The following is a 17,742-nucleotide window of genomic DNA, read 5'->3' as shown; positions in this document are numbered from 1 at the left end:
AATACCCCTCCCCACCTTCTCACTATATAGAAGGGTCTGGTGACTTCTGTTTCAGTGTATCTGAAGAAGTGTGCTTGCACATGAAAGCTCATACCAAGCACTAACTTAGTTGGTCTTTAAGGTGCTACTGGAAGGAATTTTTTTATTTTGTTTTGACTATGGCAGACCAACACGGCTACCTATCTGTAAAGGGTGAGTATCGTACGCTTTGTTCTGTCCATTGCTGCTTGTGGCCCCACCCACTTTTAACTCTGGCCCTGCTCACCATTGGCATATCTCCAACTCTTCCCACAAAAAAATTGAGAAAATGAAACCCTCCTTCAGACTGAAACACACACAATTGTTAAATGTCTACATCTGCTGACAATATTTTGCTTGAAAACAATAGTATCAGTCAATTTTTGGGTTGCAACAAAAATTGACATGTTCTGCGGGAGGAAGGGAGAGGGTTGGCAAAGAGGGGACATTCAATGTATCTGTAGAATTCTCTCTCTTTGTGTGTAATATATTGAAAATCAATGAAATTTGTTATTTTAAATGTCACTGCTTATTATTTGGATATAAAAATGTTGATTTGCTACTTTTTAAAGTACACACTCTCTCTCTCTTTCTCTCTCTCTCTTTCTCTCTCTCTTTCTCTCTCTCTCTCTCTCTCTCTCTCTCTCACACACACACACACACACAAAGAGAGAGAGAGAGAGAGGAGTGGTATAGATGAATATGCATCTGCAGGTACAGGACACTGGTTTGAGCCACATGGACATGATTAGTTGATGCCAGTTTAAAATGATCACTACAAACTCAAATAATGTAAGGAGCCAATGGACCAGTCAAATTAATGGACTGCAGTTCCTGCATTGTCTGAGCATATCCTTTGCTTCTGTCCCCGAGGTAACAAAGATTCACCCTCTGAAGAAGTAATAAGGTGACAAAGACATGGAGATTACTCAAAACTTGACCAAGTGGATAATGACCGAGTGCCTCCCCTCTCTGGGTTGACAGCAGCCTCAGAACACAACACCGTGGCTATTACAGATCAAACAGTAGGAAGGCATTATCACTAGTGAGCCAGAGAGGATGTGATAATTTATCCTGTTTGCTGACTCTATCACAGAGAGCCAGAATCTATTAGTCATATTGATTCTGGATGTTCCACCTTTGATGGTACAGAGCTGCACACAATGACAGAATCAAGTTATCCACATTCATCATTGTTTTACTTTGAAAGTAAATGAGTGTGTCACCGCAAAGTGGTGGCTCCTACAGTCAGTATAACCTATAAAATGGGAGTGATAAAGTTCCCCAGGCAAGAAAGCACCAAGAACATGCTGTTTGATGATGAGGGCTATGCGGCCGAGGATTATGGATACGGCGTGTTACCAGGTTGTTTTATGTGCTGAAGATAGAAGATAAACATGCCACTATATCATCTTTGTGGTATGGAGAATCATAAGTGTGCCTTGCATTTTGCTGGGTATGCATTATGACCTATGATTTATAACACAGAAATCCAATGGAATCCACAGTACAAGGGAGATTTCCTGAGCACACAAAACACAAAGAATGGATCCCTGACTGGGGGAGAGAGAGACTGTATTTGAATTGCCTGTAAAATGATCCAATCCATTTGCCAACCTTGTGGGCTGGAACAAGAGATGTTGAAGAATTCCAACTAAAACAGGAGCAGGAAGTTCACTTATCTGCCCTATGTCAGGAACAGAAACCAATCAACTGAATAGGATTGACATTTGTTCTTCTTGTTGCTTTCAGTCCACAAATGATACACAATGGATTATGTCCTCATCCACCCCATTTGCACTGTGTTCCCACTGCACTGAAGTGAACAGGGTGGAATAATATAGCAATAATGAAACTTGTACAATTTGTGTAATTAATTATGAAAACTGCATAAATTACAAAATTTTTGCCAGAGTGGACAATGTGAAGAATGCGGTTTTGGCTGGGATACAAACTGCAATGGAACAGAAACTGGGCTGCACGTGTCAACACTGGGGAGACAATTCAAAAGTATGCCTCCTTATGTCCCTAGCAGAGACAAAAGGTTTGGAAACAAAACAGTATTTCGTCCTCAGCTGAGATCCTATGTGTGAATCAGCATCCAGGTCATCATTGAAAATTAAGCTCAATTCTATAAAGAGGTGAGCAACGCGATTCCACATTGTCAGTCCAGTTTTAAGCAGCATTTTCCTATCTCTGGTAGAAATGGCTCCCCTTCTTCTTGTAATATTTTGTTAAGCCACTTTAGAACAGTAATTATCTCACATGGGATGCCATGCAATTTGAGCAGCTGTATGTGAGTTCGGATGGGCTGGCCCCAAATATATTGATGGCTTATCAGAGATTTGAGTTTCATTAGCAGCAACTGATCAGTAAATTCATGTATTGTATCACATCTCTGCCTTATAATTTTAGTTAACCAGCCCACACAAAGCCTACTCACACATAGAAAGTAATGATTATACTGTCCCAAGTTGGACATGCTTACCATGACTTAATAAGCTGAAATATGTATAAGCCTTATGCCCATCCTTCTGTTGCTCAGTCTCTCCCTTTCAACACATTTTATTTTTTTAATTTTATTTTTTAAAATTTATGTACCCCCCCCCCACCGATCAAAGGGCAGTTTATAATATAAAAACACAAAAATGCATAACATAATAACAAGCAAAATAATAGGCTCCTTCCCCAATTTAAAAGGCCATATATATTGTTTAATTAACGAAAAGCCTGGGAAAAGAGAAATGTTTTCACCTGCCACCTAAAGATATGTAGTTAAGTTTCCTGAGAACCACGGCAGAGAGGACGTGAGAGAGAATTAAGAGCCTCGGATGTAAGATCTCCAGGCTGATTGTTTTTTGAGACTGATGGACATGTTGGGGACTGAAACCGGGAAGGGGGTATGGGTGGAATAGAAATTGGGAACTTAAGGGGTACATAATTATAACTTGTTTTTTTTTTTTTTTGTCTTTCTTTCTTTTCTTTTCTTTTTTTTTTTTGTTTTGTTTTGTTTGCATGAGAATTGGGAAATTCATGGAAGGGAATTTTGGTCGACCTTAGGGAAATGTTTTAAGAATAAGTATTGACATTGATATATAAGTTTGGATGAGAGTTAAGATTGGATAAAGTAAAAGTGGTTTTTAAAATAAACTAAATTACCTAAATGAGAAGATTATGCAAAAATGAACTGAGGAAATGGATGAAAGAGAGAACGTAAAATAATAACATATTAAAATAAATTATTAAGTTAAAAAAATAAGCTGAAAAGAACTTGCTGAAATAAAAATTTGAACTTGAATACAGAAATGGGAGGTGTGAGGAGGTCAAGAAAATAAGTAAAGGGAAATTGATTGTGTAAGGGATTTAATTTGTTTTTCTTTTTTCTTTTTTAATGATTGTATTTTTCTTTTTTTGTATTTTTCTGTTTTTTTTCTTTTCTTGCTTTTTGTGTTGTATTATGTATTTTTTCTTTTCTTTTTTCTGTAATTTTGAAAAGTTTGAATAAATATTATTAAAAAAAAAAAAAAGTTTCCTGAGAACCTTCCTGGGAAGAGCAATTCACAAATGGGGAGGCACTGCAGAAAATGCCCATTCTTCTGTTGACGCCCCCTAGACCCTGTGGGGACCACATCACCCCTGAGTTAATTAACCACAGTATTCCAAAACATCTAAAGGCCATGAGGTTGGCAAAGGCTGCCTTATCCATTGAGAATTACAGTGGTACCTCGGGTTAAGAACTTAATTCATTCTGGAGGTCCATTCTTAACCTGAAACTGTTCTTAACCTGAAGCACCACTTTAGCTAATGGGGCCTCCCGCTGCCACTGCACCACCGGAGCACGATTTCTGTTCTCATCCTGAAGCAAAGTTCTTAACCCGAGGTACTATTTCTGGGTTAGCGGAGTCTGTAACCTGAAGCTTCTGTAACCTGAAGCGTATGTAACCCAAGGTACCACTGTACAGGCAGAAGGACAAGCTTTTGTGGCCGCTTGGATATGGACACTGATTTCCAACCTGGTCTTCCTTATTTACTGAAAATTCAAATATTATTTCCATTAATGATTTAATTGTGGTAATGGTAATTCATAATACTCACATAGCGTTCATTGATTAATTTATAAACCAACTTAATTGCCAAAGTGGCTTCTCCTGAGCCTAGCTAACTGAAACATCTCATTCCAGGTAACCACAAAGATTTCTTTTAGAAAAAGTTATTGGAATGAAAAACATTTCATTGGAGACCAGTGCCTTGAGCCAGGACAGAAGCCTCATAAAACTTTGCATTCAGTCAATTGTGATGTAAGGTGTGCAGAAAAACATGACCTGCTAAAACTTGGGACACAGATTGCATGCAGTAAAGAGTGAACGGGAAAAGTTGAAGTGGGGGGCGGGGACGCAATGGCAATGCTTATTTTCAGCACACTGTAAAGTACAAAAGAGACCCCATTTATGAGCAAAGCAACCGAGAAAACAAGAGCGATTCACTGATAAGCGGAGCTTTACAACATGTCGGAACAATGCAGAAGAAACATCTAAGGAAACCAAAGCAAAGGACATCAGCAAAGAAAGGGCACCATCAGGACATTCTCTTGAAGGAGTAACTGAGAGACGAAACAATAAAAGGAGGATTTCTTTGCTATACAAAACATCAGACTTGCCTCAATGGAAAGATGTTGTGGAGTCAAATAGCCTAGGTCTTTTATTGCTTGTTATTACGAAACCAAACAGCAGTTCAGGCTTTTGTGAAACATAGAACTCGGCTGATTGTAAAGAAGGAGGGAGATAAAATAGTGTGTCTGTTTTTACATAGCAACATTATGTGCTTTTGGTTGAAGAAAGAAATGATAACTGAATCTCGGCAGGAGGTCAAATGTAAGTCAAGCTGGGGGAGAACTGGTGGGGGAATGGAAAAAAATCAACAACTGGAAGTATAGCTTGCAGACTCAAGCTTGAAGCAGACAGAATGCAGGAGGATCTGTTCTAGAGTAAGTCTCCCCACTTTTTAATATTACTTTTAAACAGGTAGGGGTCTGTGAGTGTGTGTTTATCCCATCCTTGTTGGGGGCAGCTGCACCTGACAGAAGTGATTTTAAATCTATAATTACAGACAGTTTTCCCAGATCAAAATCGTCCCTGGAGGCCCTGTGAACTCCTCAGTGGGGTAAAAACTACAAGCATTCCTCCTACAGCAGGGATAACAGCAACTAAGGTAGAAAGGAGCAAATTAAATGTTGCTTTCGGCATCTGGGGCTGGTTGATGAAAATGTCCCACAGGTGGGTTGGGGTTATAGTTATTCTGTCATCAGAAAGCCAAATTGTGCTCATGCTGCTAGCTAGCGTGTGTCCTACATTACAGAGGATAGCCCCTTATTTGAAGAGCTGTTCAATCCACCTCTGATTTAAAGATAAGAAGGGATAGCAGGGGCCTTGAAGTTGTCGTCAACAGCTAGCACACGGACAACAAATTCAGTAGCACCCAGCACCACTGTGAGTAATAAGAGTTCTTCTGAAATCCTATTCCCATAACTGTAAATAAACATATGCAAAGTTTACACAAATCTGCCTCTACCTCCATCCTTCTTTTTGGCAATGTGGAAGTGGTAACTGTACTCAAAGCTGTGGAAGATTTTAAGGTATTGGCAGAGGGTGTCACTGTGAAAAGAATAATATATGTGCCTTGCTGTGAAGCCGTGCTTTTAAAAGGCTTTGAGTACCTCAGGCTTTGGTGTGACCCGAGAAACTTTTGCACTGGGCGCAAACAGACTGAACAGTCCACAAATAACTACCTGAATTGCTATCTTAATGTCAGGTTTAGCACAAGACACGGAATGCTGACAGTTTTACCAGTTGAGGTTTATTTAGCAATAACAGGCTTTCAGCAGTCTGAGCTTCCACAGCTCATTCCTCACTGTCAGAGTCAGTTGACTCGACTGGCTTCTGGCCCCTCCCAAGGCCAGATATACACCACGTCCTCCTCCATTTCCTGCTGGTCTTCCTTTGTCTAATCGCTTGCTCCGCCTCCTGCTTCTTGGAGACTCAGGTGCAGCCAATTCCTCCTCCTCTGGAGCTGAATCCAAACCCCTCCTATCACCTGCCTCCTGCTCCTGCATCTCTGTGCTGCTGCAAAAACTTACAGGCAGCATTCCAGAGCGAGAAGGGCTTATCTCACTTTCTTAGTGTGAAAGAATCAAGTTCCTGTTTTCCTCTGCCTCTTCCTCCCCCTCTGCAGACGCCTCTCTGCCAGCCATGTCTCTGGCACTTGAGTTGGACAAGGAACAGATGAGAGGCCATAGATCCACACGGAATAGCCCCGACCTCACTCACCTGCTTGTCACACATGAAACAGAGTTCTATGTGCATAGCAACATGTGTATCTAGAGATCCTGCATGTGAAGGGAGATCCTAGAAGCCCTCCCACTACCACTGCATGGAGATCAGTGTGCATTTCTCCCATGAGCAGACGGTACGGGGTTGGGACTGTCGGATGTATTATTCAGTGACACAGGAAGGGCTGGCTCATAGGGCCTCACAACCCACCTTACACATTCCTCAGGTGTGTGTGGTTGTTTGGGTGCCATATGAACGATCCATGTAACACTGCGTTGGGACATCTACCAAGACCAGGGGTCAGCAAACCTTTTCAGCAGGGGCCAGTCCACTGTCCCTCAGACCTTGTGGGGGGCAGACATTATTTTTGGGGGAGAAATTGAATTAATTCCTATGTCCCACAAATAACCCAGAGATGCATTTTAAATAAAAGCCAGAGATGCATTTTAAATAAAAGCACACATTCTACTCATGTAAAAACATGCAGATTCCCGGACCATCCGCAGGACGGATTTAGATGGCAATTGGGCTGGATCCAGCCCCCGGGCCTTAGTTTGCCTACCCATGACCAAGACCTATACAGCTTAGAATTAAGATATCTCACCCACTTATGTTCCCAACTAATCACTGTACTCTGCAGACAAAGGCCTCCTGCAGATACCACCTTTATCACACCTTAACACATCTTAATGCAGGAATTTGGCCTTTACAGTTGTTACCTACCCTTTGGGATGCACTCCCATTAAATGTATGACAGCCACACTTCCTTTTCCAACAAGTCTTTTAAGAAGAAATCTTCCCCAGTCTGCAACTATATTGGAATTATTTTTAGTTGTTTTTAGATGCTTTAATTGCTGTTGTCGGGATATTTGCTGCCCTGGTCTCCTCTTGGAAGAAGGGCATGATATGCAAGGGATAGGCAACTTGTAGCCCGACTCCAGTTCCCATCAGTCCCAGCCAGCATAGCCAATGGTCAGGCATGAGGGGTACCAGAGTCCAAAAGCCTTTGGAGGACCATAGATTCCTTATCCCTGTCCTACGTCTTCAACCCACAATGTACTTTCCTTACCAGTTTCTCATTTAAATAAAACATTAACCTTGAGTTTTGTGAATTTTCAAAGCGAGCTGAGTCCTTTGCAGATTTTTAATTGGTCTTAATAAAGGTATAATAGAGCTGCTTTGTGAATTTTACAGAAGCTCTGCCACAAACAGTCAACTGAAATCTGCTGCCGAAATAATTAGGGCAGGGCTGTGCCTTTCAGAGCAACATTAAAGTTGGTGCTGCCTCAGCAGGATCTAAGCCCCTTGATTCATGCCTGTGCAACATTCAAGCAGAATTCCAAAACTGTATTTCCTTATTTGCAGGCCTCCCTAATTGTTTGCTTTTGCTAATGTGCAATTCAGCTTAAAGACTATTTACACCCCCCCCAAAAAAAAACCCACACACCTCAGCTGTGCATCAAGAATGCTGCAGTGGCCTTTTATCTGTAAATTAATTTGATCCAGGCAGATCAAAGCTGTGGAACTGGATCATCTCACTCCCTCTCTGTTAAGCACATAAAGTAGCAGGACTTGTGGTGGGGGTGGGATAGCTTTTATGCCCACACTAGGTGCAGCCTCCATCTCTTCCCAGCCCCAGAATTAATAGTAGATGCATGTTATGGGACTAGGGGAGGGAGAATCTGCTAATTACTCTTTCTCTTGCTTTCTCATTGCTCCAATCTTCAGTTATCTATGTTTCAACATCAGCTTGAACTATTTATTCTTACAAGCCACCCCAATCTCTGCCAAGCAGTAGCAAGATTCCAGGGGTCTTTGCACTTAACCAGGGATTGTGTTCCTTAGGAATGAGACACAGCGGAAACTGCAGTGTCTTTAAGAAATATGGTTTAGTCGCACATACTTACGCCTGAGTCTTATGGAGGCAGTGCAGAACACTCCACCCCATGAGTGTCTCTTTTTGCTCCCCTCTCAGCTTCAACAGGGTCTAGAGCAGAAAATAGCCGTGCTCCCCAGTCCCTGCATGCAGCCTCTCCCAGCCAACAACACACTGAGTTCTGGCTCCTCCCTCCTTCTTCTTCCTCAAAACCCTTGCTCAAAAAACTCTGTCTAAAAGAACACATTTTCCCTGTGGTGACATCACGCCCCCTGTTACCCTGGCAACCTCTCTCCCCCAACTCTGCTATTGCCTTTCGCTAACACAGCTAGGGAGGAAGTCCTCCCCCCACTTCTTGCTTAACGCTGAATGTCTCACCTCTTGTCAGGGCAATGTCCCTGCCGTCATCTTCTGTCTCAACCTGTATTTTTACACTGTGCCTGGCATCTTCAATACTACTCCAAATATTATCTAAATTCTACCATTTACTGAATTAAGAATTTATGGGGAAATGCCAATACACACATCCCATAGTGTTTCAGAAAGTGTGAATTAAATAGACTCACCATGAACCATCCTGAGACCCCCGGGTATAGAGCGGTATATAAATTTGATAAATAAATAATAAATAAAAGTGTGAATGAATGTAATTTCTCCCTCACTCCTACATGGAACTATAGGAATGTAGATCATTAGTGATCATATATAGCCCCATCTACCAGCAACTCCCCACTGCATTCTACCTATGGCATCAACAGACACAAATCTGACATCAGAAATGAAAATATCCATAAACCAGAAGGAAAATATCTCATGATACCAGGATGCCGTGCTACTGATCTCTAGGTGGCTATCCTTGAACCAATGAACTTCAGTGGAGGTTGTAGCATGATAATTTAAGTTCATCATGAAATTCAGCTCTATTCATTGGGGTATGACTAAAGACAATTGTATCCTTTCCCATAACAGATGCTATTAAACATTTACTGGTTTATTGTTTGTATTTATATCTATTTAGGCTGTCTGGTCTTAGACATCAATAAAGATGATAGATAGAAAGATAGATAAAGGTATTTACGGTAATTTTTGCACAATTTTTATCTTAAGAAATGGAAAGAAACTTGGAAATGATTATATGCTATGAAAGTTAGAATTTCTAGATGGGCTGAAGGAGGCTAGATCCTCAGTAAGATTGGGTAACAGCAAACACTGATTAATTGTGCTTTGTCAATACAGTTACTATGAAATTCTTAAATTGCTCCATTTTGTAAAAGCTCAGAATTGCTGTATTGCATTGTTTTATATCGCTTTGTTTTCTTCAGATTTCATAATATAAGCAGCTTCTATGTAAAGATAATAAAATGCCTTTAAACAAGGCATTGCACACCATTAAACAAATGGATTTGTTTCTGTTACAACCTTGTGCAGTCTTTATGCAACATTTTATGCTGCCTCTCTGAGTTGTTCGTGAGCAATTTTGAACCCTGATGAGATCCCCAAATTATCATCTGCCATCAAAAGGTGATGTCATGGTACGGCCACTGCATTAGACTGATGAATTTCCACATTTTTCGCTCTACAGGACGCACCTGACCATAGGACGCACCTTGTTTTAGAGGGGGAGAACAAGAAAAAAAAATTATCCCCCTCTCTGCTCAGTCCCCTTCAGCGAAGCAGCAGGAGAAACAGAGCCCCTTCCATTTCTCCTTCCGCTTCGCTGAAGGGGCACTGCGCAGCTCTCCCTCTCTGCTGAAGCCAGGAGAGTCTTGCTCTCCCGGCTTCAGCAAAAGGAACCCAAAGCCTCTGGAGCGCAGTGGGAGCTCCCGCTGCACTCCGGAGGTGCCAGGGGGCTATCCCTGAAGCCTGGAGAGCGAGAGGGGTCAGAGGGAGTGCTCCCTCTGCGCTTCGGAGGTTTCGCGTTGCTATCGCTGAAGCTAAGGAGCCTGCATTTGCTCCATAGGACGCACACACATTTCCCCTTAATTTTTGGAGGGGAAAAAGTGCGTCCTATAGAGCAAAAAATACAGTAATTAAAAAGTTGCAGAAAATTGTACTATAGCATGCTTCACCACAGAAAACAGAGCATTCAAGCAGAAATTGGTGGGCTATGCATAGCAGTTCTTCTGGGACACTTTAAGAAGAGCCTGCTGGGTCAGAACAGTGGCTCATCTAGTCCAGCATCCTATGAGAAACCCTTCACAAGGGCCTGAGTGAAAGAGAACACTCCCCTCCTGCAGTTTCCAGCAGCCGGTATTCAGAAGTATACTATTGCTGACATAAACATCATGGCTAGAACACGGTTTTAACAATGAATCCATAAGTGACTGTGGAGGCCAATTCTGGATCTACACGTCCTTCCACAGTGGGGACATAGGTTTTCAGGTGGGAGTTGATCATGGTGAGGGTTTAGCTCATTTCTCCCTTTTGTCCTGAGTTTGAGCATCTTCGGAGCCCATGACACCATTGGTAAGGCCATTCTTCAATGGGAGTGCTCTCAGGCCAGTGTTTCCTAGTTGGTGATCTTTGCTTCTTCCAGTACACTAGCATTAGATCGCCTGTCTTCCCAAGTGATGTGTAAAAAATTTCAGAGACAGCATTGATGGAATCTTTCAAGGTGTTGGAGATGGTGTTTGTAAATGGTCCATGTTTCACAAGCATACAGTAGGGTTGGTAGTACAGTAGCTTTGTAAACAAGCATTTTGGATTCACTGCGAATGTCCCGGTCCTCAAACACTCTGCACTTCATTCGGGAGAAAGCTGCACAACTCTTCCAGATTTGGATAATTTATATACAGTGGTACCTCGAGTTAAGTACTTAATTCATTCCAGAGGTCCGTTCTTAACCTGAAACTGTTCTTAACCTGAAGCACCACTTTAGCTAATGGGGCCTCCTCCTGCTGCTGCGCCGCCACCGCACAATTTCTGTTCTCATCCTGAAGCAAAGTTCTTAACCCGAGGTACTATTTCTAGGTTAGTGGAGTCTGTAACCTGAAGCGTATGTAACCTGAAGCATATATAACTCGAGGTACCACTGTAATACCCTTTGGAAGCCGTCACTGCCATCTTCTGGGAGCGAGTTCCACAGTTGAACTATGTGCTGTGTGAAGAAGTACTACAGAGAAATTTCAGGAGAACCTTACCCCAAAAGGAAACACACTTATTCCATTTATATCCTATATTTCTTTTAAGATGGAATTTAAAACAAAGACCATGAGATACCCTCGCAATCTCCCATTGAGGCATTAACCAGACCCAGGTGTATTTAGATTATGGTTAAGAGTCATCCCCATTTCCCGACGACAGTCCCTGGATTTACAAATCTGTTCCCTGACAAAATCCATCCCCGGAATGTCCCTGGATTTCATTTAATGTCCCCGGATTTATATTTTAAGTGTTGTAGATTTATTAGTAGGAAATGAATGTTGCGTGATTGGTTCAACGGCACAAGACACATCATATAGGGACTTCTGGCGAGGCAACATAGTGGCCACCATGGCAGCAAGCAGCTCCTGAAGCCAGCCAGAACCAACTGCGCTACCAGGCTGGCTCCGGGCTGCTGAGACTGCCACTGCTGCCGCCACTACCGTAGGGGAACAGGGGACGCCTGATGCGTCAACTGGGGGAGCCACTGACACCCCCCATGACTCATATTGAGCCAGGAGTGAGAGCACCTGGCCGACTGCCCAGCAGTACTCTGAAGTCAGGAAGCCAATGCAAAAGGAAAGGGAGAGGGGAAGGAGGAGGAGGAAATAGAAAGAAGGAGAAAAAAGAAAGCCCCGACTTTGCCACGCTGCTGCCACCACCGTCACTAAGGAGGAGAGGTAGGAGAGCACCAGGAGGGCAAGGACATGTGGCCGAGCCTACTCCACGGCGGCTAGCACTCCCAAGAGAGCAGACCGGGGCCCAGAGGAAGGCCACACAACAGAGGAGACCACAGAATAGAAGATTTTAGTTCTTAATTTGTTTTTAAAAAACATTTTTTTAAAATAACTTTTTTTCCTCTTTTCAAAAAAAAGTGTCCCCAGATTCATTGAAAAAAATCTGGTAACCTTAATTTAGTTTCAGCAGTGTTTCTCACTGTGTTCCATCAGACCATGGTGAGCCTGTGTTACAGGAAATTCCCAAGACAAAATCATTCCTTATAGTGAGCTGACAGCATTGTCTGCACTAGTCTCCTGATGATCCCCTTCCACTAAGCAGGTTGTCAAAAGGTTGGTAGGAGGTGAGCTGAGGCTGTATATTGAAATAAATGAGTGTGTCACCTGCCTCTTCAAAAGGATGCACTCCAATGCTTGCAGCTTTCCTGCAACCATGTTCACCTGACGTCAGAATGTTGTTTATTCCATGTGTTAATTGTGGCAAGGGGCCTTAATTAGCAACGTATTAAAAGAAAAGAATCACACACTACAGTGCAAAAGAATTATAGATAAAAAATGCATGCTAATAATGATTCAAGTCAGGCGTAAAAATCAGAATATGAAGTCTACATTCCAACCAGCTTAATTTTTTCCCTACAAAACCATTTGCATTTGATCATGAGCTTTTTGAGGGCAGAGAGAGGAGAAGCAGGGCAGATCACGGCTGGCTGCACCACCTTCCGAAAGAGCACAGCCTGGTCCTGTGTTTTGGAGTGAATTAGCTGTCTTGCTCATAAATTACCATACTTGTCAGAACAAAGGAATGTACAGTCTGGAATTCTATGGCTGTGGGGGAGCACACAGCCATTTATTTAAATGTAGACCAGGTCTCCAAAGGTTATGAATTATTACTCTGAGTAGACTGCTTACCTTGATGTGAAGAGAGAATTAGCCTTATACACTGAGCCTTTATGGGAAGTTTTATTGTCCAGAGCAAATATGACCAGTTAGGATTTACAGACTTTATTAGCAGCAATAACCATTTTACAACCAACACCAGTAAATCAGGGTTTATTGAGAACTCCGCCATTTTAATCTGCAGAAAGCCATTAAAATGTCGCCTTTTTTATCAGACATCATTCCTAACTTTTATGAAAGACAGATTTTCCATTTAGCTGGTAAATGTAAAGTATTATAGTTCGAAATAATGAATTGATCTGAAAGTAGTCAAGTGGGCTCTGTCTCAACAGCCACAAGGGTTAACTCCTGGGATGGTGTGAGGGTTTGATGAAGCCATTCCGGACATTACAGCATTAATATATGCACAGTTTATAGGAAGGGGAGGCTGATTTTAACAGCTTTTAATCCTCTACCTAATAACATCTCAGCTATTTTATTTCTTCCTGTCTTCATGATAAGATTGAATGAGAGCTCTGTGTTGGTTATACCTTTGATGTCCACGATAACAGCAATACATTCAGAGGTGTAAGCTTTCCCGTAACTAAAGGAGACTACTCTCTTGGTGAATCGCCATAGCCCAAATTGGAAGATTATATGAACTTTTCCATCTCGGGAAGCCATTTAATGACTGCGGTTAAGCCAACACCACTGTAACTGTGTGGCTCCTAAACTGTCCCTCCAGATGTGGATGGGTCCTTCAGATCATGGAATGAACATTTTAGATGGCAATCCAAATCCCTGGTGGGCAGTAGTGGGGCTTAACAGAGTGGTGAAGCTACTGCCATATCCAGAGTTCTGTTGTTTCCACCAGCGAAGGCGGAAGGTGCAGGGGGCATAGGAAAATCCTAGAATTTTGCTGCACCAGGTCCAATAACTGAACTAGCTTAAGACCCAACTTGACTGCACCATTTTTGTCCCTGCCCCACCCTAAAAGCAATTTGCTGCAAGAGGAAAAGTGGAACTGACATCAAGGGATATGTGCCCTTTAGCAGCTGAAAATGCAGTTCAGTTGTTCCTTTCCTCATTCCGGATCGAAACTGGTTTGTGGAAAATCACATCAAAACACAGTATATCATAAGAAATGGCAGAACAACAGATATGAATTATGGCTAGCATCATGTCTACACTGCTTCCCTAAACTGTGGTGGGAGCACGCTGGATGCAGAGGAAATGGGAGCATGTACACATGGGAGAAAACAGTTTACACACACCCTCTCTGCACAAAATGATCACAATACTGATTCCGGCCCCCTGCAGATGCTACTTAATGGCAACAAAACCACTGGTGTTAAATGCAATCATGCATTTAACATAATGTGTGGTTTGGCTCTTAGACACACATTTTATTTCCTCTTCTCATTTCTATTCAGCGGTTTCGCTGCTCCTAGCTAGCTGGCAGCTTATTCTTTGGAGTAGTTGGTTATCTTTTTCCTTTCTTTCTTTTTTTGCCTTCCTCCTCCCAGTTTGCCTCATTACTCATCATATAAACTAGTTTCCAATGGCATGTGCTCAGCAGGCCCTCTGACTAATGAACAGAATGTGCTGCTTGTTCTTTAGAGTTTTATTGTTTCTCTGGCTTCTTCTGTCCACCCAATTAATAAGATACCATAGTGATTTTGACTGAGATGAGAAGCAAGCAGCCTCTGGTTTAGATCAGTTTCTCTCTCTATCAATGTGTACCTAAATAGCAGCAGCGCAGATGCAGCTCTAAGTCTTGTTGGAGAGTAAACTTACCACAGCACAGATGGAATTGCTGGCCCAAAGCTCCAGCTCTGAGCTGATAGATAGAACCAACAACCTGCTGTAACGCAAGCACCACTGCTTTTCCAGCTGTGTCCACAGAGAGAAAACTGGCAATCAGGCTGAATAAGAACAGAAGAAGAACTTGCTGGATCAGGCCAATGGCCCATCCAGTCTAATATTCTGTTCTCATGATGACCAACCAGATGCCTATAGGAAACCTACAGACTCCCCACCTGCAGTTTCCAGTAACTGGTCTTCAGAACCATTACTGCTCCCAGCTGAGGTTTATTTGGGGCACCCCAATTACAGTCCCAATCTGCAAAAAGGAGTATTTAATATTGTTCATGGGGCTTGTACATTAAAGGCACCACCACCATCAATTATCTCTGTACCAGGCAGCAACTCCTATGTTAAGGAAGCAGGTGGATGATTGCTCAGTGGTCGAAACCATACTTTGCATGCAGGTCCAGTCCCTGAAAAGATCAGGTAGTAGGGTTCTGGGGAAAACCACCGGAAGAGACCATGCAAAATTGCTGCCAACCAAAGTATACGATATTGACCTAGATCAGTCTTCCCCAACCTGGTGCCCTCCAGATGTTTTGGACTACAATTCACATTGGACCCAGATGCATGGACTATGGTCATGAATAATTGTGTTCAAAACTCTGAGGGCACAGGGCTTGGCCTTGCTCTTAGGTTGGAAATATACACTGAATAAACATACACACACAATTCTGGAATAGTCTGTTTGGACATACCTGATGGGAGGGTGTTAGCTGTAGTAAATAACACCAAACCACCTAGTGTCACACTAGGACTGGGAAGACCCAAGCTCAAATCTGTATGAAGCCATTAAATTTGCAATATGACCTTGGGTCTGTCACTTGCTCTCAGCCTCTCCTACTGTCAAGCCGCTGCCAGCGACTACCGGCCAGTTGCTGAGGAACGTACAAAGACAAGGGAATGTTTCTTACAACTATCTTTTTATTCAGTATTTACAGAAAGAGGCTATAGAACCCAACCTCTTGGATAATGGCGCTGTCCTGAGTGAACCCCCCCCCTTCCTCATTCGTCATTCCCGTCCTTTCTCCTATGGGTGCTGCTTCGTGCTCTCTGTCTTTGAGCTCTTTGCTCTCCTAGTTTCAAGGCTCACCAGGTTCGGGGGGGGGGTCTGGAATGTTTTCTAAAGACACTGTGTCCATCAGCTGCCGCCCCCTGCTGCTGCTGCTTCCTCCTCCACCACCTCTCCCATTATTTTCCCAACTTTTCCTCTCATCTGCCTCTGAGCTGCAACCTCCCTCAAACCCCTGTTGTAAATCTAAACTGTCTTCCTCTTCCTTCTCCCTGGAAAGGTCTAGCTGGGGAGGCAGTCTCCACCATTCCTCTTCTGCCCAGTCCCTGACATCTGCCTGACAAGGTTGTAAGAACCAAACAGAGGGGTTGCAGTATGTATGCCACATTAAGCAATTGGGAGCAAGAAGGTGAGATATAGATGCTGTTCTTGTTACCATTTATTGTTGCTAGTTTTGTGGTCAACATGTGTGTGTGTGTGTGTGTGTGTGTGTGTGTGTACATGGAAAGGTAGAGATGAAGAGAGGTTATGTGCATGAATTCTGATCAGTTACCTACAGAGGTCTGTGCTTATTCCCAATTACTAATCTGAAGAGTGGGCAGTTGGTTCCGTGGGGAGGATTGAAGAGGATCTTTCAGGGAAGCAATTGCAGCATAAGTAATTACAGATACAAGCTGACCACTTTCAGTAATTGTCTGTCATGATACTGAAGGAAGAGCATAAGGCTTGAAGAAAGAGCCGGAATGGTAAGAAATTTGTGATCAATGGCAATGATCAAAAGAAAACTACAAAATCTGGGCAAGATGTTTTATTTAGCTGCTCGGCTGGCCACACACAATTAATGTGTCAGTGTTTTCATGGAGTTTCCAGTACTCAGAGGACTAAAAGCAGTGCATGCTGTTATTTGCCTTCCAACTGTTCAACACACTTCCCTTTCTAAGGTGCGATCTACACAAATAACTCACTACATGGTAAAACTGGTCTTGGAAAGGGGAGACGGAGCCCAGAAACTCTTTTAGTACATGATGTGCTATTTGTCTACTCAAAGTGGAAGCTGCTCACAGAATTTAATCAAAACAAAATAAAAAAATTCCTTCCAGTAGCACCTTAAAGACCAACTGAGTTAGTTCTAGGTATGAGCTTTCGTGTGCATGTGTGCATGCACACATGCACACGAAAGCTCATACCTAGAACTAACTCAGTTGGTCTTTAAGGTGCTACTGGAAGGAATTTTTTTATTTTGTTTTGACCATGGCAGACCAACACGGCTACCTATCTGTAACAGAATTTAATGACATTTAATGTCATTTAATGACAGCTATTGGCTGGCTCCTTTCTTTTGTTGGGCAGATTACTGGTTAATGGCACAGGATGGTCAGTGGATAGTTTCTCAATGGGAGATAATGGAAAGGAAATAATTGCTGATATCCACTCAGAGCATGTCAAAAGATTCAATTTGTAATACATAGGAGATACACAAATATTGCTTCACCCGGGACGGGAGGCTTTAATAAACTTTTAAGCCTGTGTTGCAGTGCTTAATTCATATGTAAATTCACACTGCAACCTGATTAAACCAAAAGAATCCAAACATAACAACACAGACACTGTTGTTTGTTTGTTTGTTTTTGTCAAATGCCAAGGGCATGATCCCTCACCTCTGCAGCAGGCACCCCCTCTGGTGGGCGACAGTGGAGAACAATCATGCCTTCGATAGGAACTTCCCTCCCCTGAGGGTCTTGCTCAAAGTTCTTGCGCAAATCTGTAAAGAATAACACACTGCAGTTAACCATTAAAAAAAAAAAAATCAATTGAATAATAATAATAATAATAATAATAATAATAATAATAATAATAATTTATTATTCGTACGTCGCCCATTTGGCTGAG

General features: G+C 42.4%; 1 protein-coding gene across 2 annotated transcripts in view; it reads right to left on the bottom strand.

Annotated features, from left to right (window-relative positions):
* UNC5D (unc-5 netrin receptor D) overlaps window positions 1–17,742 on the bottom strand; it is a 431,213-nt gene that overhangs the window by 179,296 nt on the left and 234,175 nt on the right. For both annotated transcript variants that reach the window (XM_081843277.1, XM_081843278.1), the window contains exon 4: window positions 17,511–17,614. In XM_081843277.1, coding sequence (XP_081699403.1) covers window positions 17,511–17,614 — 104 coding nt within the window. The remainder of the gene's footprint in view (window positions 1–17,510; window positions 17,615–17,742) is intronic.

Source organism: Podarcis erhardii, assembly GCF_964252035.2.
Source record: "Podarcis erhardii genome assembly, chromosome: 16".
NCBI classification, from domain to species: domain Eukaryota; kingdom Metazoa; phylum Chordata; class Lepidosauria; order Squamata; family Lacertidae; genus Podarcis; species Podarcis erhardii.
This window is presented reverse-complemented; position numbering and strand designations above follow the sequence as displayed.